Source organism: Dermacentor silvarum, chromosome 8, assembly GCF_013339745.2.
Source record: "Dermacentor silvarum isolate Dsil-2018 chromosome 8, BIME_Dsil_1.4, whole genome shotgun sequence".
Lineage (NCBI taxonomy): Eukaryota > Metazoa > Arthropoda > Arachnida > Ixodida > Ixodidae > Dermacentor > Dermacentor silvarum.
Window position 1 is genome coordinate 15,127,039 of NC_051161.1, and position 26,267 is coordinate 15,153,305.

Here is a 26,267-nt window from a genome sequence, read left to right on the forward strand (position 1 = left end):
GCAATTTCATGAAAGGGCTATACGGCAAAATCTCAGTTTCTTCAGCAAGCCCTGCATACAATATTCACGTCACGACACTTTGCATGGACACAGGTAGCCTCACGCAAGGAAAGCCGGAGAGCAACGCCACGACACTTACCGTGATTGAACCTTCCCAAGTCAAAGAGAAGAAAGCCAATCACGTTAATGCTTCACTGGAGCCACCACCTCTCTCTATCGAGCTGTTGGTGAATTCTTCTGGAGGCGGCAACAGTTATCAGCGCGAAGAAGGCGTATAGATAACGTAAAAGTACGGAGCGTAAAGTACACGACACGGCCGTGTTCACTGTTCTACAGAGCTGAGACAAGAGGTCACGATTTAGTGAAACACACTGCAACCCGACCGCAGACACGATTTTGCATGCACGGGCGCACGCTGAATGCACTCGCAGAGTCGTGGATTGCGAACGTGAGCCTCCTGGTGAGGCGCAACGGCAACTTCGACGGACATCTGACATTGTTCGATCGCATTACTACCCAGCCGATACAATAGAGCTACCCTGCGCTAAACTCGGTCTCATATTATATTTCACCGACCTTCTTCGCCGACCCCGGGAAAGCTTAGTAAAATGTGCAGGACTATTTGGTTTCCAGACCGAAGAAGACTACTGAAGTCAGAAGCACGTGATGAGCATTCTCAGTACACTTCAAAAGAGGATGGGTCAAATAGCGTGCCGCCACATGTATGAAACCAAAACGCCATGTAGCTGGGAGAGGATTTCATCTTGTATAACGACTATGACACTATAATCACTCGCGGTGTAAGAGTAGACCCCTCCGAGTCGTCATATCTGGTAGGGTGACTAGTGCCTCGAGCTGCGAAACGCCCTTGCCCTTACAGAAAGTATGCATGGTATTCAATTGCATATCAACAGATATGCTATTGAAGGCAACATAAAGTCAGTGGAAACTTAACAGCATATCTATAATGATATTCGTGAGGCTGGACCGGGAACTTTAGGTGCATGCCGCTTCTCCATAGGCACGGGATAATCAGCATTCGTATGTAAAATACGTGCAATACATTGAACATTAGCGTAAATGGTCGCCTATTCCTTCTTCGGAAGTTCAGTTCGGCCACATATGCCACTACAGTAGGACCATCAGTATAAACTGCAGCAATAAACTTCTCAGTAACCATGCCCTTGATTTCCTGCAGCATAATCTAGAATACTTTTAGCATAGTAAAAAAAAATTGTCGAAGGAACACGTCTCAACTTTTTCGGAAGCCTGCCTTAACACACAATACAAGGATAACAAGCGCAAGTATACAAGCAGATTTGTTTCGTTAAAGAAGTCCTGTAAAGAACTGTAGAATAGTCTGAATCGTGCGAGATCAAGTGGATGTCCAAGGCGAAGGCCTGCCGAACAGAAGTGGCGAAGGCGGGCTCGATGAGGTCGTTGACAAATCCACGGCAAGTGCGTCACATTCACGTTTACGATAGAGCTGTTGCGGAGAACGAGCTCGAAGGAGCACATGGGCCAAGCTATCGTCGTGACCGGAAGGCGCTCACAGCCGGCACTTGCGTAGAGTTTACACACAGTTCAAGGACGCGCATTGCACAACACAGCATGTACAGGTTAGGGTGAAAGAACGAATATTGGACTGATAACGCATTAGCCTTCGCGGCATCTGGGTCCCGAATAACGAAACGTTCTGTTTCTCAGTTTTTTTTTTTCTTTTTTTTTTCTTTTTTGCCGTACTTCAGGACATCGCTAGGATTATTGAATATTTAAGCAGAAAACTTAAATATTCATTCAAGTTACGCGTGATAAAGAACAAAGATAAAACATCGAAGCAGCTTCTTGTGTGAATCCACGATAATTAAAATTGATTAACGACATTTCTTTTACGAAAGAGGAGTTGCGTAATTATCGCGTATACACTCGAACACCTTTAACGAGCCTAGCCTTTTAAGCTCTCAATGCGTTCCGCAATTCCATGGATTCTTAAATATGCAGAGCGCCTGGTGGTGCCACCAATAATTGAAGGCCGGGCAGCCGGAAAGGCAACACAAAGGCAAGACGCCGGCCATGCTCCGTCGAAAAGCATTAAACGACCTGTCGCGCCGCACTCCGGCCACAATGCGTCACTCCGGCGCACGCGAAGATCCTTTGGACGGAGAACGCGGGTACACGCGCGAAACTTCGCTCCTCTCACTTCGTTCAGCGGTCCACTCTGAAGCGATCGCAGAAGCCATTTATATTTGCTACGCCCTCGCGCGCTTGCGAAGCGTCCCCCATATAGTCACCGGCAATTTAACCGCGCCCAGTGCCCGAGAAACGGTCGACTATAGCACGGAGCTCGAACTGGACACTTGGCCCGTTTCCTTGTGTCTTGGGTCCCCGCTTATTCCGCACCGCTTTTCTTTCCTGTTCCCTTTTTTTTTTTTTTTTTTTTTTTTTTTTTTTTTTTTTCAAGCGCGCCGGTGCTTCTTTTCTAGCAATCCATTAATCATGTCGAGCGTCCGGCTTGGTCACTAAAGAGAATGAATCCTATTTCCCCTTCAGCTTACTTTTCTTTCTTTTTTTTTTTTCTTTTTGACAATTCAAAAGATAGTCGTTGCGATGCATCGCGGAAGGCGATCAGAAGGAAAATAAGGAGGGGGAATCTGGCGTGAATGCTGAAATCCGAAGCGCCGCGATTGTCACGTATCGCCAGATAGACAGCCCGTAGCCAGAAGGCGATGGTAAAAGCTGAAGAAAATTAATGTGGCACGGAGCGGGGATTGAACGATCTAAAGAACGGAACCAATAGAATTCGTAAAAGACGAAAAGAACGCAAGGAAGAAATCGCGGAAGTAGCGACGTAAAATTGTGGGTCCGTGCTGGTGAAGTGCCAACTTAAGCGCCACGTGGAAGAGTCCATCAGCGATCGTGTCGATCACTCATGCAAGTGGCATGATTGATTGACGTGGCCTTGTTCGGCATAATGCACGTCAGCTTAACGCGATTCTGTACGGCTAAACGATCTCGGATTTCCTTTAATGAAACAAAGAAGAAGAAAATGACGAAATCATTTACAATACCGCAGTCCCAATTCCCCAGCAACCCTTCTGTATTCTCCCACCTTTATTATTATTATTATTATTATTATTATTATTATTATTATTATTATTATTATTATTATTATTATTATTATTATTATTATTATTATTATTCAAGAATATGTTAGTGCCAGCACGTGGCGCTGCAGCGATTCTTCTCTGATATGATAATTGTGCTCAAAGTTATGATCCTAATAGAAGCCATGCACGATCAGGAAAAAAAATACTTGACATCATTCCTTAACTTCGCGTAAAAAAGCGAGCATTCAATCATATTTAAAGTTCACGTAGAGAACAAATGCTCCCAGGCGTTCAAGTAATACGAGTGTTCATGGGCACGTGTAAGTGAGATCCATCTTGAGTGCCACATTCCAAGCACAACACATCGCGACCACGGACACTCAATACACGAAGGCACAAGCGAACACTGAAACAAGCATACATGTGCAATTCCAACATGTCCAAACTGTCCCTTTCCAGTGAGAGGACCACGTGCCTACCGCTTACTATGCACGTACCCAGGCATGTAAGCGGAACGCTTCCGTCTCCTACTGCAAGCTAGCCTTCGCTACAGTGCCGTAACCAGCTGTGATCGCTGGGTTGTTGTGCAACCCAGCGTGCAAACATGCAAAGATGTTAGCATGTAGACGGCTCCAATATCATATTTGAGCCCTTGTAAAATACCACATGTAAATTTGTATATAAAAACCCCGTTTTCTGATCTCACTGGACCTCTTCTTCTCCCGGTACCTGGCACGGCACCATCTATATATGGAACCTTCGTGGCCGCTCGGACCCTCGGACTTTCCAACAGGGTATATGACAAAACACATACCCCAAAATACTGCTTCAATTCATATGCAACACATGCCTTACAGCACAACTATAATGCATACCATACATTACGTCTCAAGAGGTCAAGTATACGTCAAAATAAAATCGAAACTTCCAGAAGAACATGAAGAGCTATAGAAGAACAAGAATGCGATGAAGTGTACCATAACCAGATGTAACTTTACGGCGAAGCATTTTTGTGCCTCTTCCTTCGAATTTTCCGCTACTGCTCTGTTTCCGAATAGCTTATACCCAAGAACGGCACTCCTACGTCCCTTGTCGTGACGCCGTCATTCCATCGTTGTCATGTCGTGATGTCGTCATGCCGTCGTTTTCGCACTGTCGTCGACATACATGCGTCGTCGTCCTTCTAGCGCCATGACACCTTTGTCGCCGCGCTGTCGTCGTTGTATTATTGTTATCCCTGCAGGCTACAGTCTTGCACGATTGGTACCGGACATAGTGGCAAACAAACTCCGGATACAATGCAAATCGAGGCGGCCCGTGGCAGCAGGTGGTGCACGTAAGCGCGAACGTGATCTCCAACAACCGTCGTTGTCACGTACGCCGTGGTCGTCACTTCATCGCCTTAATTCGGGCCGTTGTAATCATTCCTTCGTGGTCACGCCATCGCCATCATTCCGCAGTCTTCACTGTGGCGCCATCACTGCTTTGTCGTATCGTCATCATATCACGCCACCATCCGCGAGCCGTCGTCGTCATATCATCAGTTCGTCGTCGTCATTCCATTGCTGTCATGTCATTTTTGTCACATTGTCGCCGTTGTGCCGTAGTGGTCGTTCCATCTTCTTCATTCTGTCGTACGGATTCCACTGACGTCATTCCGTCATTCCACCTTGGTAATCCCGTCATGACGTCGTCGATACGCCGTCGTTACAGTACAGCCGTCGTTACAGTACAGCCGTCGTCATTGTCGTTGTGCTGACGTCGTCATACCATCATTCTAATCATTTTATCGTCGTCGTGCATCTCATTGACATGACAACGTCGTCATACCATCGGCATCATTCCAGCATCTGCATCAAATTGTCGTCACGCCGTCGTAGTCACGCCGCCGTCGTCACTCCAGCATGGTCATCCCCTGGTCGTCATTCCGTCGTCGTCACGTGTGGTGTGTGCATGATCGAGCACCTCAAGCTTATGTTAAGCGAAATGTGTACAATGAAAATGTGGCCAACTCGGTCGTGTGGTCTCTACTTGCTAAGCAGCAACAGCATTCTTTACAAACTCAAATGAAAGCTTGAAAACCGATTCCTACTGCGCACAATTACTATCACAAATAAAAACCGGGAAGTAAACTGCACAGTGCCCACCTGTTGTCTTTAGGGATGCGGTAGAATTTCACGTCGCATGGCTCACTCCGTCTTGATGTGTTCGCACGCCATCGAACCACACACGAACAGCGACAGCTGCGAGAAATTGCGGGGAAAAGCCGACAAACGTGCAACGGTAGGGTAGTCCAGTGTGGTCCAGACGGACCACACTGCTAGCGCGGAAGGCGAAAGCCGCAAAACTGACCGCATAATGCCAGAAAAAAAAAAAAATTGCTGCCGTTTTTGCCGTTATCAGCACGGCCGACAACGAGCGCGGGCCGCGCCAGACGCGCCGCTGATAGTTGAAGGCGAGAGAGGAACGACAAAGTTGAGAGAGGGTTGACAAGGAAAAAAAAAAAAAAAGGAAAAGCGATTTTGGTTTCGCGTCCATCTCATGGATGGCGCTGCAATTCGCATGGACAAAAAACCAGCGGAGTTTCCGAGGCCTGGCAGCACCACTAAATGGCGCACAGTGTCCAGGCGGAAGCGTGAGACAGGTGCCCGGTTGCCGCATGACGCGTTTCTCAGTTGTCGCACGCACCGGCGCGCCACGCATTTCGAATGCCACCCCGGGCTTCGCGGCGCCGCCGCTAGATAGCGCCTAGTGTTCTTAGGGAATAGAGTCACTGGAAAATTTTTTCACGTGACTCTATTAGGGAACCGCGAAAGTTGAGTCCCACTGAAGTACACGCCTCATACATAACTCCTGTCGACGGTGGCAATACCTTGTGTCGCTATATTAATTCAATGCTAACGCATTACCGTCGACAGTAATCGCGAGATGGGTTCTGCCAACACCAGAACAAGACCTCCGATCTATGACGTCATGCTACCTGGCCCGACTGCCATAGAATCTAATGGGGATGCTCCCGCGTAAGCAACAGTGATTTTGACGTCACCGCTTTCGTCACGCCAGCCTTGGCAATGGAAATTACGAGCCAGGTAGCATGGCGCCATAGATCAGCGTGCGTAGGCCTTTGGTTCTGCAGAATTGTTTTTCAAATGCGAATAGCATTATTGGGATTGTCAGACCAGTTTTCTTTCTTGCTATCTATCTAAACAAAAATATGGGCCGATCCAGAATGTAGTCTAGCTTAAAAATATAGGCCGATCCTGAAGGTAGTGCAGTCTAAAAATGGGTAGTCTCAATGCACCTAGTAGGTGGGGACAAACACCTCTTTCCAAGCGCTAATGTCCCGTAATGGCCGAGCACCTGGCCTGGAGCGCGCGTGTACCTATTTTACCGGTATGTACCTGGCGGCAGCTCTACTCTGCCTCCCGGTGGATGCTCTTCTACAAGGCCGTCTGTGGTTGGACAAGGCGCGCCCAGTGACCACGCACATAATCTCTATAGGCACCTTTTCGAGATGCGAACCCCCGCAAGTAGCCGAGAACCAAGCCGGGGAACATCTCTACCCATTAGAAAACGGCTGGGTTTCCGGCGGCACTGGGATTATGAACCCAGTACCTCCCGCATGCGAGGCGGATGCTCTACCAGTAGGTGATACTACTAAGCCATCACTGCTCGAGTGGCGGCCTGATGCAGAGCGCACGTAGGAGACTGTCGCTTAGAGTGGCATTCCAGGGCTGTGGTCACCGCTAAAAGCATATAGAAGGGTGATGGTTTGGGCTAGTTAGTTGTCTATATAGTTGAGTAGTGCAGCGCGAAGCAGGACAAAGGGACATAGAAATAACAAAGACGAGCGCTTCTAAAAGCATCTCATGCGAGCGGAGCTGGATGACCTCCCTTTACAGTTTGCACAGGTCACCCACGCGGGAGGTGTGTCGACTCTCCAAGTGAGCTAGAAGAGCCTTTCCGTCCGGTGCATGGGCCAGCCTGTCGATGTGAAGGAAGAGAAGTGGATATTTGCAGTAACGAACAGTGGTTGAATAAGGGCAGGAGCCAACGTATTGACAAGGAGACTTGCCTTCGTCAGGACAACAAATGCTCTACTTGGCAGCCATTTATATAGTACCTCACTCATCCCCAACTTTCAATGTGGGAGCAGAATAAGCGGGTGCATAAAATAGCATGAACCCGCTTGTTCTCCTCCCCCATTGTGGATGGAGGAGAGTGAGCGAGTTTTGTAAGCGCTGCCAATGACAGCAACCGTTGCCTTGACAAAGACACGTCGAAGCGTTGGCTTGAGCTCTTGTTTGACCGCTGTTCATCACTGCAAGCCGAAACAATAGAAGCAGTGCCGATCAGTCTCGGCCTCCAGGGCCTTAAATGAATCCACCAGTGCGCCAAACGCCCTATAGATCTCGCTTAATTGCTTGTGAAACTTCGATAGTGAGCCATACATCGCCCTCTTCCCCTTACCCAGTTCACCAAACAGTTCTCGAGACATGATATAAGTATATTATCTCTCCCTATGCGTGTGTTTTGGAAGTCAATTTTCCCGTAAACATGACGTCAAGCTGCTGGAGTTGCTTCTATAGAAACGCGATATACTGCAATGTGCTCACGGTTGCGAATAGCGCAATTTCATTCGTCGTTTCATTTCATCGCCTCATTCTACTACATCATATCGCATCATTCTCTTTTACTTTGTTCTTCTACATATAGGCGATACTTCATTATTTCGACCACTATAATTCATTCGTTGGCATCTTAATCTGCTCGATAGTCAACAAAGCACTAACGCCGCTACCACCTCTGCTATGTGCTTCTGATACCTTCTAGCAACAGGATAGGATAGGTAAACTTAATTAGAAGAATAATCAGAGTTTCTGAGGGGCATCGCTAATGGTCGGGGCCCCTGGTCCAGGGAACCGCTGGCTCTTGGTATCTTCTCCGCTCTCTGGATCAGCTTGAGCTGATCGTCGAGGGCCGAGCTGGACAGCGGTGCCTCCCATTGCTCCCTCGTGGTGTTCGTGTCGTGGTGTTCTATGTTGTGTAGCGTGCACTCCCACGTAATGTGGTATAGGGTTGGTGTGGCCCCGCACCACGGGCATTCGTCCCTGTAGGCTGTGGGGTGTATGCGATGGAATATGTGTAGATTCGTGTAAGTACTGTACCTGTCTGGAGCCTACGCCAGGCAGCGGCATCCTCCGTCTATAGTTTTCGATGGGGTGCAAGCAGTCGCATATACCATTTCTTCCTTCCCACACTACCGATTCAAGCATGCTCTGACTAGCTCAGATCTACACGATCGACTATGGGCAATCCAGTGGGCCCGGGCAGCGGTGGAAAGGCTATGCCTCACCGCAAATAATGCCCGGTTGGCCTAAGCCCGCGCCGGCAACCTCGCACGTACTTTTATCAATAAAGTTTTTTTCCGTCCGTCGTTGAACGTTCAAGCATGGATTTAAACCTGTTCGAACTTCGCGCCTAGACCTGCGCCGCGGGAATGTTTTTTTAATTTAGTTTTAATAACGTGTTTATACTAACAAAGTTGTCATAAAACTAAGTTTAAATTTAGCAATTTCTTATGTTTTGCTGATTTTATTTTTAGTTTTTGTTTTTGTAATGTAAATAGTTGAGTAAGTGCGGTTCAGTTATTGTTTACCGTCACCTCCAAAAATGGCGTCCGCGGGTTGCAAAAAACTGAAGTATAGTATTCACAAATGCTCAAGTTACACGGGATCTTACTTACCAGAGTAAGTACGCTTTTATAAGTACTCTAGTAACTTTCGGCGTCGTTGTAAAGGCAATGACGCTTGATTTGCAGTGTTGACATTCGTGTAGCAATTCATTCAAACTTGGCTGGTGTCGTTCATTCACTGCAGGATGGAAGCCACCGTTTACAAGCAAGCATTACCATCTGCATTTTATTTCACTTTTGCATTTAACTGACGTACCTTTGCCTCTGACTTACCCTTAGAGCACACTATGCAACGTTACGGTGGCGACCAGTGTTTCAGTCGGCTGCGCGTTTGTATTGGGTTCAACTGTCTTACCTCCACTTCATGTTACCTTTTAGAAACATACTCGTCGACAAGCCAGGTGACCAGTATTCAAGATGGTCTTCCGATTCCAATTACCCTCCCCAGGTCAGTGAACTGATTATTTCAAACCGCCCGCTTTCTGTCTCAATGTTTATTTTCAAAAGTTTCGCGCTGCATCCCTTGCCTGCGCGCTGTGTGTTTAAACCTGAAACGAAAGATGGAACCCCGCATATTTTCAATGTTATGCACGTACTATCGTAAGCGCTTTTCGAATGACCTGAAATAAGCTGCTGTCTTCGTACGTCCTGCAATTCAGTTGATGACTGAGTGTAAAAAAGAAATAATCAACTTTGCTGTCTTTATCAGAACACGTCCGTTTTTTTTTCATTTGCTAAGGTCCGCTGCGGACTACATGTGATGTCTTGTAATATCGTCGTATAAGCAAATTTGTTTGCTAAAGTGATCAGGCATAGTAATACAAGACGTATCTTTCGTTGTAGCGAGGAAGCTGCGGATCACCGTCGCCCTTTATATATATACAAAAGTTTATACGTTGCTCGAGAAACTAGAGAATTTTGAACTTTAGCCGGAATGGTGTAGCTTGAGTAATATATAACTTTAGTCATGCATTAAAGACAACACCGAATCTTTGACTCCAATGTGAACAAGGGCCATGGGGGACAGCGATTTCCTTTGCTGGTCGTCAGTGTTCAAAAATATAATGAATGACATTGCACGTTGGCTTGCATGCTGATTCATTCTTTTAGTGCTTCTATGCCAAAGTCTTTGTACTTAAGGCAGTGTTGGGTGTCATTTCAGTTGTACATTTCAAAAGGCCCAATAAGAATGCTATGCAACGAACTACAGGGCTACCTGGCCGTTAGTGAATTTGCTAGTCTTAATTTATATGCTATTTTAAAGTTTGTAGCAGTCTCAGACCATGCTGCAGTTTGTGCCAGATGACAGGATGGGGCCAGTTTTGAAGTAACACTCCTTCATTTTATATCTGCACAATTTTTGTCGCAGTTTCTGATCCTGAAGCTGGAGCGGCCTGCAATAGTTCATACGATAACTTTTGGCAAGTATGAGAAAACGCACGTGTGCAACATGAAGAAGTTCAAGATCTACGGCGGGCTGACTGATGAGCACATGTTGGAGCTTCTTGACAGGTATGGATCTCCCCTTCCAGTGTCATGTCCTATGTTGATATGTGTCCTATGCAGTTACTGCATCTCTCTTTTTCTCACTTGCCAGCGGACTCAAGAATGATCACCTGACGGAAACATTCACCCTTAAGCACACCATCAATGGCAACCAGTTCCCTTCACGTTACATCAAAATTGGTAATGAGAACATTTTTTGCTGACCGTTTGTATGTTTGGAATCCACCCAGAATTGACACCAAATGTAACTGATTATTTGTCAAGTATCATGGTTGTGCCTCCTGCATGTATTATAAGCACATTCAAACAAGTTAATCAAGACTGGGCTTTATCATGTTGTGTTGTTGTGTTGATTATGCTGGGCTTTATTATGTATTATGCCGGCACTGTATTAGTGGAAAAGCACTGAGGAATTTCTGATGCTGGTTTCTTGCATTATGTTCTTATTAACAGTAATCACCACTTTAACAATGTTTCTTGGGGCAAAAGTCCAACTCTTATGATCTGCTTCTCACATCCTTTAAGTAACAGGCACATCAGAAGGCTCTGATTGTTTGCAAGCTAATAATTTTAGAAGCTGCCGGGAGAGTCTACTTAAATTTGAGTTGTACATTGTGCAGTGATGACTGCAAATAAAATACTTTCAAGGCTGCTTATTATAAACAAAACAATTTGCATGCCCACTGTTGCATTGTTAAGTGCTATAGCTGCATTATGTATCTCAGTAGTTGGCATCCTGATATCTTATCACAGAGTTGCATAATAGCTTGGCCTTTACAAGTTGCCACACTGCAGAGAGCGTGTTTCAGTTCTAGCTATTGACAGATTCCTGTAATGTCTGAAACCTGCTGAGGTGACTTATTTATTTATTTATTATTACTACAATCCCTTCTAGGGAATTTTGCAGAGTGGTTCACAAAAATACAATAGTAAACAAAATTTAATCGACGAAACAATAGAAGTTGTAAGCAAGCATGATAGCATGACAAAATGCCTAAAGTAGTTAACCTAAACTAGATGTAACTAGACACTGAAACAGCTGAGATGGAACACGGTGCATAAAACAAACATATTGCAGTGCCCATCCAGTCTTGGGGCCCCAGTTTCAACTTCAGCATATGGCATGTCGAGCTCCAAGGAAATGAAGACAGGGACCTGGTGATGTCTTCTCTACGATGGTTCAGCACAGTAAGTTTCTTCTTCCCTATTTTAATACACAGTGGATAGCACCTGCTAGCGAAAGTTAAAAACGTGTTCATCATGCAATCATCTTGTTCAGTCCAATGTTTGGGCAAACAGTGCACAGAAGCATTCACAGGAACAAACAAATTCACAAAATTCACAGCCGAGTTTCAGAAAGATTTAAAAGCTGTCACAGGATGCCCATAGTAATTTTATGGCACTTATGTCATTGATTCAAACAAGATGAAAGGCTCATGCGAAGATGGAGACAAAAGTGATTATCAATAATTTGTTGGGTTTACCGTCCCGGAAGTGCACTGTGTGTTGTGAGAGATGCCATATTGGCGGGCTTCGGATTAATTTCAACCACCTAGGATTCTTTACCGTGTGACAAAATCAAAGTGCACGAGCATTTTTGCATTTCGCCCCCATTGATATGTGGCCGCCGGATAGCCGGGTATCCAACTTGCGACTTCATGCTTGGCAGCTCAACACCAATTGATGCAGTTGATGACATTAATATTTTAACATTTAGTAAGGTTGCCTCTGGCATTTCGATGGAACAAGCAGTGGCAATGCAGAAATGTATTTACACGAGTCTCACAAGGTCAAGCTTGGCCTAGCTGTGCTACCAATTAACATGTGTGCATGCATCTTTGTGAGGCTTGACACTTACATTGGTTGTGTATGTGTTTCAGTACCGGGAGAAAGAGGCCATCCGCCTGTGCCTCAAGCACTTCCGGCAGAAGAACTACTCAGAGGCCTTTGAGTCCTTACAGAAGAGGACCAAGGTGCAGCTGGAGGACGCACTACTGACGAAGTTGCATGATCTCTTGGTATGCTGGGTCCACACAGCAGACATGTTGTTCCTTGCACTGCTCTTAGCATTGTAGTGAAAGGTTCAGCAACTGTTTCTGACATTAGTGTGTCAGGGAAACTAACAACAGCAGTCGTTGATAAAAGTGGGTGTTATTTGCTGTTTGAAAACCCGAACAAGGTTCCTAGTTCATATGAATGAAGTGCATTCATATGTCAGCCTTAATTGCAACTGCATATCAATAGACAATATGCAAAAGTCTGTAAGCAGGCTTTCCCACGGAGCCAACTCACATGCTACCAGCGTGTGAGTTACCAACCCGCATGTTGATACTTCAGTAAAGATTCTAGCCCGAGGTCCGTCATCTTGGTTGCGTCAAAGAAGATGTGTGGTGAAGCACACTTGCAGGTTTTTTATTAATGGCTACAAAAGGCCTGTAATGGCTGCCGATTCACTGTCAAGATCCATGGAGAGTTACAGATGGGAAAAGGCATAGTGATTATGTTCAAACGTAAAAAACAGTTAAAGATGAAAGTTAACAATAATCTCTGGTTACAGTTTTGCAAAGCTTTTGCAGTCAAATATTACTGTAATTATGGTAGGTAGGGGTTAATTGTTCTTCCTCCATTCTTCTTTGAGATGATCTAGTCAACTTAATTGTACATTACTTTATTGTAATTGTCAACAGAGTGTGCTATTTATTATTATTATTTATACACGGTGTCACCCATAGTCAATTCCGAAAGCTTGTGGGACACAGGTTCCAAAAAAAAAAAAAGCGTAATTTTTAGGTAGTTTGGAAATACAATGTATAAGCATGCATGGTACCACAGGTGCCATCTGCTAATATACAGTCTGCAGCTATGAATTCTAGTCTGGATTTTCAAACTTTCCAGAAATATTGCTTTTTTAAGGTATTCACCATCCTAAACTTTTGGATCCTCTGGTGCTTGTTGGATTGCAGTGTAGTTCGGTTTAAGCTGGATTCTGACAGCATATTTTGTAAAACAAAATAAAAAGCATACAAGAAATTCTACATGGAAGAAAAAGAAGGGATGTCCCCTGCTGCTTTCATTCATGCAACATTAATAGACATGTGGTTTAACACAGCCAATGTGTATGCCACGGTCACATGCTACTCGAAGTTATTAGAGATTGAATATTACTGTCCCACACTGCATATGCTTATTCTAGCTTTGAAATGGTCAAGTGTGTTATGCAGTAGTCGAATCTGGATACTATATTGAACTTGGGTATATCGAATTATTGCATGCACCAAACAGTTGCAACATCCCCTGTACTGTTAGAACATAGCACTGTTCTACGCGTATATGACCATCACATTTGCTATATCGAACCCTGAGCCCCTGCAAGCGCGCTTCTAACGAGACTGTTATCACGTCTCACGTCATCAGAAATATATGTTGACAAAGCAGCAGTTTTGGCTGATGTTGTCAAGGCATTGAATATTGAAGGCATTACATGCCATGGAAGAAAAATTAGCAAGGTGTGTGCCTCAAAATACAGAGGGCTCTTGCAGCAAGGGTCTTATTTGCATTCCATAGTTCCGGGTTTGCTTTAGTAATCTTCACCGCATCACAGCAGTGTAATCTGGTGAAGCATACTAACAGTGGAAAGAACAGAAAGAACTAACTGCCGTGCGGTGAAGTATGCTACCGGCCGCTGTTCATTGTTGGAAAGAGGATTGCCACGCTGGTTCAAGAATTAAAAAGGCCTCGTAGTCCAATACACACACTCCACAAAAACTGGATGGCACTCAATCATTTCATTGAGTGGTTCTGGGCATGGAATCGGTTAATTCCCGCTTTTCACGTTCTCAGTAGGGGTGTGCGAATATCAAAATTTTCTAATACAAATACTTAGCTTCAAATATCAAATCGAATAATGATATGCACATGCATTTACTAGCAAGTTGGGTTAATTTATTATGTTGGAACATTGAAATTACATTGGTAATGTTAAAAAGCTAGACTAGTAAGGTCGTTATACTAAAACATTGTGTATTTGGCTCATGTTAACTTGGAAAATTTAATAATTCCCACTAGCTGTCCTTGCCAGCCTGTGCCTTATTATACCGCATCAAATGTCCGTAAACTCGGAGGAATTTGACCCTGTGCCAGTCATCACTCATTGCACTTGCTGTCAAGCAATGAGCTCAAAATTGGAAGTAGTGCTGCAAAAATAAAAAAAAATAAAAATAAAAAAGTTTACTCTCATTTCCAGCAAACCCGTGCTCCTTGCTACTGAGAGGCTGGCTTTCCCGCGAAGTTTATTTGTTTAGTGGCTAAGTGTTCTTTACTGGCAAAATGGTGCTAGCAGCACGAAATAACAAAATTCGACAAAAGATCGCCCCAATATTGTTAGATTAGATAGAAACAAATTCTAAGAACCGTGTTTGCTCCCGCACAGCCAGCAATATATTCGATTTGATACGAATATTCGTATCCAACCGAATATTCGAACATTTTAAATATTTTTTTAATCGAATACAAATATTAAAAATATAATATTCAATAAGATTTGAACTTTTCAAATATTCGCACACCCCTAGTTCTCGGGAGACTGTCTGAGACATACGGAGTTTTCAGATTGACAAAGGGATATCTTAGTTTTTGAATTATCGATATATGAGCTGTTCTGCAATCCCCTTCAAATTTGATATGTCTGGGTTCGGCTGTGCTACTAGCAGACATAGGGAACAAAATGGGATGGGAGATGTTTAAGATCGTTATATAGTCATGCACTTAGTGTTGTTGGTTAGCTAGAGTGGCTGGGGACTATTTGACCTCCCCATTTCTAATGGTTACAGGTGCAGAAAGGTGACTTTGCTGCCTGTGAACAGCTTCTGGAAAAGGCAGCAAACGGTAAGCAAAGTGCATTACACGCTGTCAGTGTTTGATTTACTTCCATGTTTAGGTGGGAATCTTTCATTAGCTGCCTTCAGCCAAGCCAACTTAAGTCAGAGGTTTTATTTTTCCAGCTTTCTGTCAACAACCAGAGCTTCCCACAATAACATATGACAAATATCCTGTTTCTTTCTGGCATGAATGCTTCGTTCATTTATGCTTCCCAACATAGCTGTCGGTCCCTCAACTACACAAGCGTAACATAGACTATTATACTGTAATTCTGCACATATAAGCAAACATAGAAGGTATATTAGAAATTAATAAGACTCTGGACAGTTTCTGAAATGCAATGATAATAATTTGATTGGAAAGAGGAAGAAAAGAATTTTCGAAATGGTGGTGTATTTCGTGCCTTTAATTCACAGGTGACCTATTTATTTCTTTAAATGCTCTTGCTTTTACTGCAAGTGCACAGAAATATGGACATGAATTTGAAAACATGCTAACTAAATATAGTGTATTTGAGTACAGTGAAGAAGAAAAGACGGGACAAAGTGAGGCGAGACGTACAGGACAAGTGCTACTGTCAACTGTGAACGTTAATTGGAAAAAATTTCCTGCAGCAAGAGAATGCATACATGCGCCCAAGACACCCTGAAATCAGCAACATGCAGAGCAGGCACAGAAACTAAGAGATACGGCAAAAAACTTTCTAGCCTGTGTACAATCTATTCATGACATGTGATAAATGAGAAGCATGAGTACTCTGTAAAATCCGCATAACATGCACAGGAGGTATAACAAACTAGAGGCATAAAAAAACAAAACGAAAGCAGAAGTAACGAACCAGCTTAGCTGTGGCTACCCATGAGTCGCGTTTCTTTGTGTAGAAGTGCCACCAAAGCAACGCTAACGCACTTATCAGATCCAGAATGTTCTATTAACGCTGCTTCCAAAAGTTGCTTTTTCCACGGCCTACCACTTCCATATACCTCAACGGTGGATTGCAACCACAGCTTTTGCAGTGTAGAGCAAGAGTCGACCCTTCTCCCGATTTCCAACACCTGTAGTGTTGTCGCAACGGTCGTTCAGGCACTGGCCGGCCTGTCCCAAGTAAAGACGACCGCAGAAGTGACGCATGGATCCATACTTATACATGTGTTTTGTAGTACAGCAAATTCTTTCCATACTACCCGTGACATGTTTGCATAGTTGTGGCAACTTGCATGGTGCAGAGAACACAAGATCCACTCTGTACTTCCCTGCAACTTTCCTTAAGTTGTGCGAAACCTTGTGCACATATGACACAACCTTGAATAAACGCCTGTTCTGCGGAGTACCTACAGCGTCTACCGCTAGCTCTTCAAGGAGCCAGCGGTAAACGTCTTGAAAGAGCAGACACGGGAAACCGGCCTGCTGTAATCTTTCTACTTAGTCTCCGAAGCTTTCCGTTATCCTGTGTGGGCAGGACTTCAAGAAACCGACCTGAAACATGATTTTGCGGTTCCCCTTTTACAGTAGAACCTCATTGATACGATTCCACGTAATACGTTTTTTGGCATGATACGTTTTTTTTTTTTCCTCCCGATAATACGATTTGGTTAGATAATACGTTGAATGATATGATTTTCGGATGATACGCTTTATTTTCCAGTTCCCATGAAGATCGTATCAAAGAGGTTCCACTGTAATGAGTTTCGAACATGAGGAATCGAAGGGTAGAATGGCTTTCTTTGATCTTGGCATGCAAGTCCAGAAGATGTGGTCACTTTCATTAAAAAGTATACGAAGGTCTAAGAACTGAATGGGATGAGTTAGCTGGAGCTCATATGTGAACTTCAGCGAGGAAGAATATACACAGGGTATAAATTCAGCTTCTAGTATTAGGCTTTAGATGCCTTACATGTAGCTTGCAATTTGCCTCTGATGAGAGTGATGTTACACGCTCCAACCAATGCAAATATCAGGTGTAACAATTGAACGCAGTCAAAGTTGCAAGTCTGCTTCAACATCAGCTCAGCTTGTTCTTTTCAGTTAAATGTGGGTTAACATGCAGAATCAGCTTGGCAGGATACAGTGCTGTGATTCCTTCGTCAGGTGGCACACTTGCTTTTTTGATGAAGGGCCTTATTCTATGCGGTTGCCTAAACCTGGACGAACTAATGGGATGGTGTTAAGTAATCTTCATGTAAATATAATGTTGTTGTTGGGACCTCAATGTATGACATGTTAATAAACTTCTCTTACCTTTCCTTGAACTGCCCGTAGATTGTTTGTTCAAAACTGAAGTGCTTTTTGGTGCGCTGTTGTAGTTTCCCATCATACCAGCTAGCCCAGTCACCAACAGTTTCATTGGGTTCGTGTCTGACAAGTCATGGGCAACTTGTTGCAAAATAACTTTTGACAGCTTGCAGCATGCCTTGCGCATGACATGCTTAACGGCATATTTCTTGTTTCAGAGGGCGTCTTTAATGAATACCTGAAGAACGAGGAGTACAGGCCCAAGTGGACACCGATCCTTTGCACCGACAAACGTATGTCTACATACATGACTTATTAAAAGTGCCGAGCATTTGAGGGGTGGACTCCACCTGAGAGCGTGCTGCAAGACAGCAAGAAAGCATAACATTGCAGGAAAGAACAGTTTATAGTCTTAGCATTTCCATAGTGGTTGCTTTGTTTTCTGCCTGTGTCGCTTTGCTTACACTAATTAACAGTGGCTGAAAAAGGGAAGCCTTAGGCTTGAGCCGTTTTGGCAAAAGGACTTGTCTTTGTCGAAGATGAGTCCTCTTATTAGAACTTTGATTTCAGCGTGAGGCTTCCCTTGTTCACCCACACTTCTCCATCTTCCAGTGAACCTCTGTTTGTTTAGATTTGCTTACACAGAGTTATTTCAAAGTTTTCTGCAAGTCGCGTCTCCTTACGAGCTGCAATTTTATAAGATTCGCAGTGTTGTTGCAAGTACTTGATACAGTTAAACTTTTGTCTAACAAAGCTGAGTGAGGCATTAGTTGGGGGAGGGGGGCCATGCTATATTTTTATTTCCTTTATACCCGTGAAAAATTGGGTGCACGGGTTAAAATCGGGTAAATATGTTAACTCTGGGAAACTTTATTATATAGCTCTCCTTTTAGTATTCTGATCAGGAAATCCATAAAGTTAGGCCCTGTGCCAAGATTTGGGAGTAATTGTGAAGTCTCTTGGTCTGTCACATTCAGGTTTACCAAAGGCAATAGATCTCAGAAACCATAGGTTCTTTAGTTGAGAGCAAACGACTAGCGTAGAAAAGACCTGGAAACTGGGCTGGTTTTCATGTTCTTTCAACTTGTTACGACTGTAGACAATGTGCTGAACTTCTTCGGCCTGGAAGTGATACTGCTGTATTTTCCGGTGCATAAGATGCTTTTTATTTAATGCAAAGCATTTCTTGGCAAACATTTGCTACTTTGACAGTATCTATCTATCTATCTATCTATCTATCTATCTATCTAGCCGCCTATGTCTTTGTGCTCTCATAGTCATTTCGTTAACTTCGTATGTACCAAAATTGGCATACTATGACAAGAGTATATGACGAACATAAATGGTATGTCATGACATGAATGCCAGGACATGTGTGTCATGTAGGTCATGAAACAGCCGCCTACGTCTTGGTGCTCTCATGGTCGTTTCGTCAACTTGGTAGGCTCCCCGCACTCTGCTTCGCATAACATCGATTCCCACAGGGCGTGGGATCTGCCGGCTTTTTTTCCTTCATGATAGTTGATGAGTCTTATACAATGGTGCGTCATATATATATATACAGTGGAATCTCGATGATACGAATCTCACGGGGTCATGAAAAATATTCGTATTAGCCGAAATTCTTATCATCGAAACACAATTAAAACTAACAAAATTATGGGGGGATCAGGGGATCAGATCGCGAAAATCGCGAGAAAAATTGATTTTTGAAAACCACGCGTTTCGGTATCTGCGCCTAATCTATGCTGTAGCAAAATGGTTTGGCTGAAAACGCACTAAAAGTGGCCGAAAAAGATTTATTCGTCAGTGCGCAGGGCGAGAAAACAGCTTTAAATCGCGCCAGATCACCGCAATTCACGGAAACATATCTCGTATTTCCCGCCACCGAGCGCCGCCATCTTGGTATCGTTCGAAAGCTCAAAGTTTCGCCGTTCCGCTTCTCAATTCGTCCGTCGTCGCCATCTTGTAACAAATGCGCAAACTCAAAAGAAGCGCGGGTCTGCGAAAGGTAGTCACACGGGCCCTCCGATGAAAGCGGGCCTCCGATTGGCTGCCGTGCTGAAAGGCGTCTCTCCATTGGTTGCTGCTGTGGCAGGGGCAAGATGGCAACCGCAGTTGTCTACTTCGTAAACCACGCCGGCGTCTTCACTTGACACGCGGAATTGTGGTTAGTGATGGATCGTCGCTCGTTGGAGAAGAAAGGCCAATGTATTGAGCCTATTTTGTGAGTGTAATGCAATTTGATTTGCATGTAGACATTTTGTGCCCTCTTTTATGGTGTCTCGATTCTCTCAATATATGCTGTTGTATTTTTGGTTTCAGCGGAAGGCAAGAATCGTCCTGGAATGCGTGGTGGCCATCAGATGTGCATTGATGTGCAAACAGGTAACGTAATTCTCAACACAATTTTTCTTCACATTTTCCTATGTCATCCACCAGTAGCGCACCCAGGATCTCTGCCGGGGGGGGGGGGGGGGGGGGGAGCAAGCCCTTTGCATAATATGCAATTTCCTTGCTTTAGCCAGAGGAATCCAACAGCAAATAAAATGCCTAATAAATATAATAATGACACCAAGGATGATGACGATGTTTATTTCTTCTGCGTTTTACTCAGAGTAATTTAAGAATGAATGAATAAATACAAGCCAGTGATAGAGCGTTTTTGTTAGCAGGCAAATTAGACCTCAAGCCACCTCCTGAATTGTAATGACAATGTGAACAGAGCGCTGAAGGTACACGTTGGGCTGGACGCTGGGGGGGGGGTTACAACACCCGAGACCCCCCCCCCCGTCGGTGCGCCACTGTCATCCACATATGTGCATCTTGCTAAGTTGAGGCATTCCTGTGTGTTGAGTATTTTTATTTAGTACTTAATTGGTGTATCGTACCCCCACTGTCAAAAGCTCTGCCTACCCCCCCCCCCCCCCCTCCTCCCGCCCTCCTTTTTGAAAGTGTGCATTGTCGGTGGCTCACTGACAAATCCAACAACACAATAACTGAGGCCATATTTTCTTTCTGAATATAGTGTCCAAATAAATAATACTTATCTTTATTATGTATTTCCTGCTTGGGCAGCAAGGTTTGTCTTTCGTCCCTTGCCACAACGCACTATAGCAGACGACGCACAGGATGCGCCACGCATGCCCTCATTGCGGAGAAAGCTGGCGCTGGGCAGTTCCAGCCATAACAAGTTAAAGCTCATGCTGCCTGCATCGTCATTGGGGCCATCTAACTACATTTGAAAGCACAATCAACATTGCTGTGTTTAACCTAAAGTGGAAAGGATGGGTCCAGGTAAAGGAGAACAGTAAACCCTTGTTAACTCGAACTCTTGTATTCGAAATATCGGTCAAGTCAAATTTTTTACAGCCATGGTGTCAGCCTATGCGTTTTATATTTTTTTCACCTCTTATCTTAATGTTTTTGCGCTGGACTCCGGATATCTTGACATGTTGACTTCGAAAATAACAGGGAAATGGCAACGGGTCAGCTCGCTAGTTGATCCAGATGCAGCGCTGAGCCGCTTATCTTTCCCTTTTCTTTCTGTCTGTCACCGCTCACGCTCGCTTGCTCAGCTGCTTGCTGCCACTTTGTTGTGGGTCCATGCAGCAGTGGCGAGCTGGGAGTCGAAATCTCTCTCTTTTAGATGTCATTCCAAGGAATAAATTCAAATAATTTGCGGCTCCCCAATGATTCACCATGTAGGATTGATGATCAGTTACGTTAACTATAAGAATACCGTATTTAGTTGCATAATGAACGCACTTTTTTTCACGAAAAATATGCGCAAAGTTGGGGGGGGGGAGGGAGGGTGTTCATAATGCGAAGTAAAATTTTGTGCGTTTTTTTTCTTTCCGCTGCCACCTCTAATTAAGTCGCAGTTTCCCCCGATAGGCGAACCATCAGTTGTGATAGCAAATGCGTAGACAGCTACACGAAGTAAGAATAATACAGTGGAATCTCGATGATACGATCACGGCTTATACGAATTTTTCTGAGGTCCCGGCCGAGCCTCATTACTTTGCAACGTGCTAGAGAACGTTTGATACGAATCAATTTTCGACCCGGATCGGTTGATACGAATAAACGCCGCCCCACCGACTGCCGCGAAAGAGAACATCGCGCAGTAACGCGCATTTCCCTTTCTCTTTTGGTGTGGAGGCGCGGTTGCGGCGCCGGACAGCGCGGAAGCCGCGACTGGGCGCGAGGAGTTAGAAGCGGTGGCGCTTTTGTTGCTTTTCTTTTTGTCTCTTCGCTCGCTGCGGCGGCCGCGCTTCCCCACGCGCAGCCGCCGCAGCAAGCAAAGGTTCGTGCGGTCTATCACTTCAACGGAAACAGAGTGGCGTAAGCACAGCGCATACAAAGGTCAGAGCCGTGTGGAGATCGCTTTCAAGATACGGTGCGCGCGACAACACCGACAGCCTGCACAGGCGCCGCTACCCCCCCCCCTCTCCCTCCCTCCCGCACTACCTTCCCGCTTTGCTCCTTTCGCGTGGGGAGATTGCGTTGCCAGTTACCCTTGCGCTCGGTTGCAAGATACTGGCGCCGCAGCACAGCGTCGCCCCCCTCCCTCCCTCCCTCCCTCCCATACCCCCACGGCCTTTTGCGCAACGGAAGTCGCGTTTGCTTTCCGCTGTACGTGCGTTCGCTGTCCGTGAAGGCGCGCATCCCCCTCACGTTTTCACTCGCACATACGGCGCGCGGTGACGACTTTATCGCTCTTGGACTCTTGCTCCACATCTCATGCTCCTCCTCCGCATCGCCCTCGTTGATCTCCTCTCCCATCGGTGGGCGCACCTCGTGCTCGCTACCGCCCTTGTCGGCGAGATTTTCCCGCGGAAGCAGCAAATTCGTCTCACGTGGCTGCACTGTAAGCGGTATGCGTATACATGGAGTTCTATGAGAGGGTAAACGGGAGTCGGAAAAGGCCGCGTTGTAGCCAGTTCTGCACTATAAACGGTTACGTTATAAGTGGACTATACTGTAAATGCTTTTTATGTACGTGTGCCTGAGTGAGTTCACCTCTCGACTCTTTAATTTAGCTAGTATTAATTGTGTTTCGATGATACGAAATTCGGCTAATACAATTTTTTTTCGTGACCCCGTGAGATTCGTATCATCGAGATTCCACTGTAGTTTTATCGGCCGTATAAGCTTGCAGACATTCGCTAACTATGTAAATTAACAAGCATGGTGTCAGCGCGCAAAGGCAAACATGAACCCATCACACTCAATGACTGCGGACACTCACTGTCAAAACGTTGGCGTGAGGAAGTGCGGCAGCAACAACGAGCAAAGTGACCTTCATGCTGTGTATCGCTTCAACGCAAACTGAGAAGCGAGAACTGAGCACGCACAAAGGTATAAGCCGCTGTCACACCTAGACTCAGCCCCCGACGCAAATCGCTTTCAAGATAAGGCACGCGCTGCTGTGCAATGCACAGTGGCTGCGCCGCCCACCTCCCTGCCCTCTCCCCGGCATCATGTGTGCGACAGCATACACCGCGTTTCCTCCCCGCTTTCCTTCCTCGAACACGGGAGATTGAGGCACGATCGTCAGTGCACACGGGAAAAATGCACCTGGAGTGTCCATATAATTGCTATCGCAATAAAAGTAAGAGACACAGTACGATTCGGCGTCCAATACGGCGTCTGACACCATAGCACCCGCCAGACACCATATCAGACGCCGAATCGTACCGTGTCTCTCCTACTTCATGGCAGCAAGTTCATTATGCGAGTAAATACGGTAACTGTCACTGACATTTTATCAGCATCCTTCTCTTAATGCAGTAGTAATTCGCTATCTATATAGGCCCTTTCAGCCAGTTACTTCGCTCACTATAAACAGATGGCGCTTGAACCGTGCCTGTGCTGAGCCACAGACGTATCACTGATACAGATGTGTTTATTTTTAATGTAATATGCCTCCAATAATTTGTGTGCCAAAGCATCTTTGCATCTGCCGAGTATGCTGATGCTAAAAAGACTTGGCTTACACATGCAGGAGCCACAGTGCATAGGCAAATATGCAGTAAGCTTATTCTTGACAGAAAGTTAGTGCTCCCTTATCCTGTTATCATGTCATTCACGCAGTGGCCACTTTGGTCAATAGATACCTTACTGCAAATAAGCGGGATTTCGTACACCACGCAGGCATTATGTGGCCTAGCATGCTTTTGTCCTCACAGGGATGGCTTTTGCGGTACTGAAATGCATGGGCTTAAAGCAGCCAGCGTCTGTGGTGCCGATTCGTTTCGCATCTTATCACACTATAATAAGTGTGTTTCAATATTCACTTTGCCAAATGTCGTCCTTTTACATGCATGAAGCATGTGGTAACGATCGCAGGTGTGAATGGCCAAAGGCAAAAAAACCAAGATGTGGTTGGCACACAGCTGTTGCTTGTTCTTGCTCCCTCTGCAGAAACTCTGTACCTGTTTGGCGGGTGGGATGGCGTGCAGGACCTTGCAGACCTGTGGTCGTACCAGACATCGACAGGCGTGTGGACGTGCTTGTCTAGGGACACCGAAGCTGAGGTGGGTGCTGGCTAAATGCCGCTTGAAAGAGTGCTGCACTCTAAGTTTGCTGTAGAAGCAGCAAGAGAGAAGAGTGCCCTGTAAGAACCTACCCACAAGGCTCAGTTATGTACTGAAGGTTATGTAAATAGGAGCACCAGGTATACTGTTACTCTTCTAGCTAAACCGCTGGCTTATTCACACTCAGGTTTTGCACATAGCTTGCTTGTCATAGTGAGTTGAGTTCAATACCACATTGTGATGAAATGTAACGAGGTTTGGGCCCAGGACCACTCACCAAGGAACGCAGTCGACCACTCAAGTACACACAAACACAGAATCTATATTAACAACACAAAGTACAAGCTTGACGATGGACAGGTACTTAAAAGGTATGCTAACTAACACATGCAGTCTTGAAGCTGCTACTAGAGTGTCTGTTGTAGAATATAAAGTCTCTCGGCGTGTGTTCCCTTTGCGTGGAGCCCGTTGACGCGTAGAGGCCAATGTCGGTCTCGAAGGGTCGGCTGACGGCTGGACGACATCACCCATGGCATCATGGGATCTGCAGCTGCAGCAGCGACGGTAGCATACGCAGCCGTGGTAGCCGCGCAACAGCTCTCAGGAACACAGGCCTTTGAGGCTCCCTGAACGAGTTGCCCCTCTCGCCTGGCTCCTTGGACCAGTTGCCCAGCAGGAACACAGGTCCTTGCCGTCCGAGGACGGCGTGGTGGGCCGTCTGTGTTCTCTGGACCGGGCATCTAGCGAGAACTGGCTGGCCTTCACTGCCAAGCAGCTCATAACACCGGCACGCACCACGTGCCACGCGATCACACCACTTCGTCATCGCCCCCGCACGGCAAACACTACGCAATGGTTCTTTGTTTTTCGCATGCTTCTGTACATATCGTGACACACATTTTACTTGACTGTTTAATTCTCAATAAATCCTGAAATGCGAGTCCTCTGTGGCAGCACCGCTCAAAGAATACCCGTTTCGCTGCAGTGGAATGGTGGCACAATCTGTTAACGCTACTGTGAAACACGGTGCACACAACATCGGGCAGCATGTTTCGCTGTTGTTGTAACTGAGTTTTAGAGCAACACCATCAGGTAACCTCGTGTGCAGAAGTAACAGACCTTCAGTGCCGGTTTAAGAGTACACTTTTTGCCTCGACTAGCAAACCATTACTGTCATTTCTAACTGACACATTCAGGACACAGGACTACTGCATGAGCAGCAAGGAATGGCACCTGCACCAAGAGGTGATGCACAATCACAATCCAAAAGTTGGTTTCTGTTACTATTGCACCCTAGTGTACAGATGGTGCACTGTTAAAAAAATTTAACGCAGGAGTGCAAGGCATGTGTGAATTTCTTTCTCTGTCAAGCATTCAATCACCCAGCTTTACAGCAGATGACTTGTGGTTGGTAGTGCTGGCACCTTTCTAGACCACTGTGCAGTGTATTGGCGTTTTTAGATATCTCTAGTGTTACTGTTCTAAAGTCGTAATATTCTGAAGTGGAATTGATATTCTGAAGTATTGGCATACTTAGCTTCAGCTTACACTTGCAACCTATGCGCTAGCGAAGTGAGGGCTGCACATTGGCATGTTCTTTACCAGTGGGCCACTTTGTATGTTTTAAACGAGGAGCACATTGCTGGGGGGCAACTGTGCGTCCCACACCAGCCAAGTTATGCTCAATCATAATCTCCATTACGCTCTCTCTCTCTGTGTTGCGGTTGTGGTGCAGGGTGGCCCCAGCGCACGTTCCTGCCACAAGATGTGCCTGGATCCAGAGCGCAAGAAGATCTTCACGCTGGGCCGCTACCTTGACTCCTCTGCGAGAAGCACAGACTGCCTCAAGGTGGGTGAAATATTTTAAGAAATTGAAACATTACCTTAAACTAACTTTAAGCTTGATTGTTTTGCTTTAAAATATTTTGTTTCTGTATGATTGTTCTTAAATGTATTGTCAACATTTAGCTAGTATTGTGCGTAGTAGTACATTCTGTTTTGATTATTTAATAGTGTTATTCTACACCTGTCCTGCTTGTTAATTCCAAGTATTTGTTTGCAGTGTACCTTTATATTTTAATTATATTTATCACTGACATTGACATTTATTGAAGAGATTCCACCTAGCCAGTGGTTGGGGATCCTGATGTGATGACACATTTATGTCTTGTAAAAACTCTAATGAATGAATTAAGAAATGAAATCACCACATCAATATTAATTGATGACATTGTGTGGACAGTGCAGAAAAAAAAAAAGAAAAACATAGTTCAGGTCGCAGAGCAAGAGATTAGGGCAGAACTTGCT

The 26,267-nt window shown here is 45.2% G+C and overlaps 1 protein-coding gene across 3 annotated transcripts in view; it reads left to right on the forward strand.

Annotated features, from left to right (window-relative positions):
- Positions 1–8,743: 8,743 nt before the first annotated feature.
- LOC119460662 (muskelin-like) overlaps positions 8,744–26,267 on the forward strand; it is a 40,018-nt gene continuing 22,494 nt past the window's right edge. For 2 of the 3 annotated variants that reach the window (XM_037721698.2, XM_049671750.1), the window contains exons 1-12: positions 8,766–8,857; positions 8,987–9,007; positions 9,181–9,250; positions 10,172–10,314; positions 10,400–10,488; positions 11,387–11,496; positions 12,189–12,326; positions 15,138–15,192; positions 17,637–17,711; positions 19,744–19,806; positions 23,848–23,960; positions 25,696–25,809. In XM_037721698.2, coding sequence (XP_037577626.1) covers positions 8,781–8,857; positions 8,987–9,007; positions 9,181–9,250; positions 10,172–10,314; positions 10,400–10,488; positions 11,387–11,496; positions 12,189–12,326; positions 15,138–15,192; positions 17,637–17,711; positions 19,744–19,806; positions 23,848–23,960; positions 25,696–25,809 — 1,068 coding nt within the window. In that variant the 5' untranslated portion in view covers positions 8,766–8,780. Of the gene's footprint in view, positions 8,858–8,986; positions 9,008–9,180; positions 9,251–10,171; positions 10,315–10,399; positions 10,489–11,386; positions 11,497–12,188; positions 12,327–15,137; positions 15,193–17,636; positions 17,712–19,743; positions 19,807–23,847; positions 23,961–25,695; positions 25,810–26,267 lie in introns of all 3 variants that reach the window. The other variant, XM_037721700.2, reaches the window with a different exon arrangement.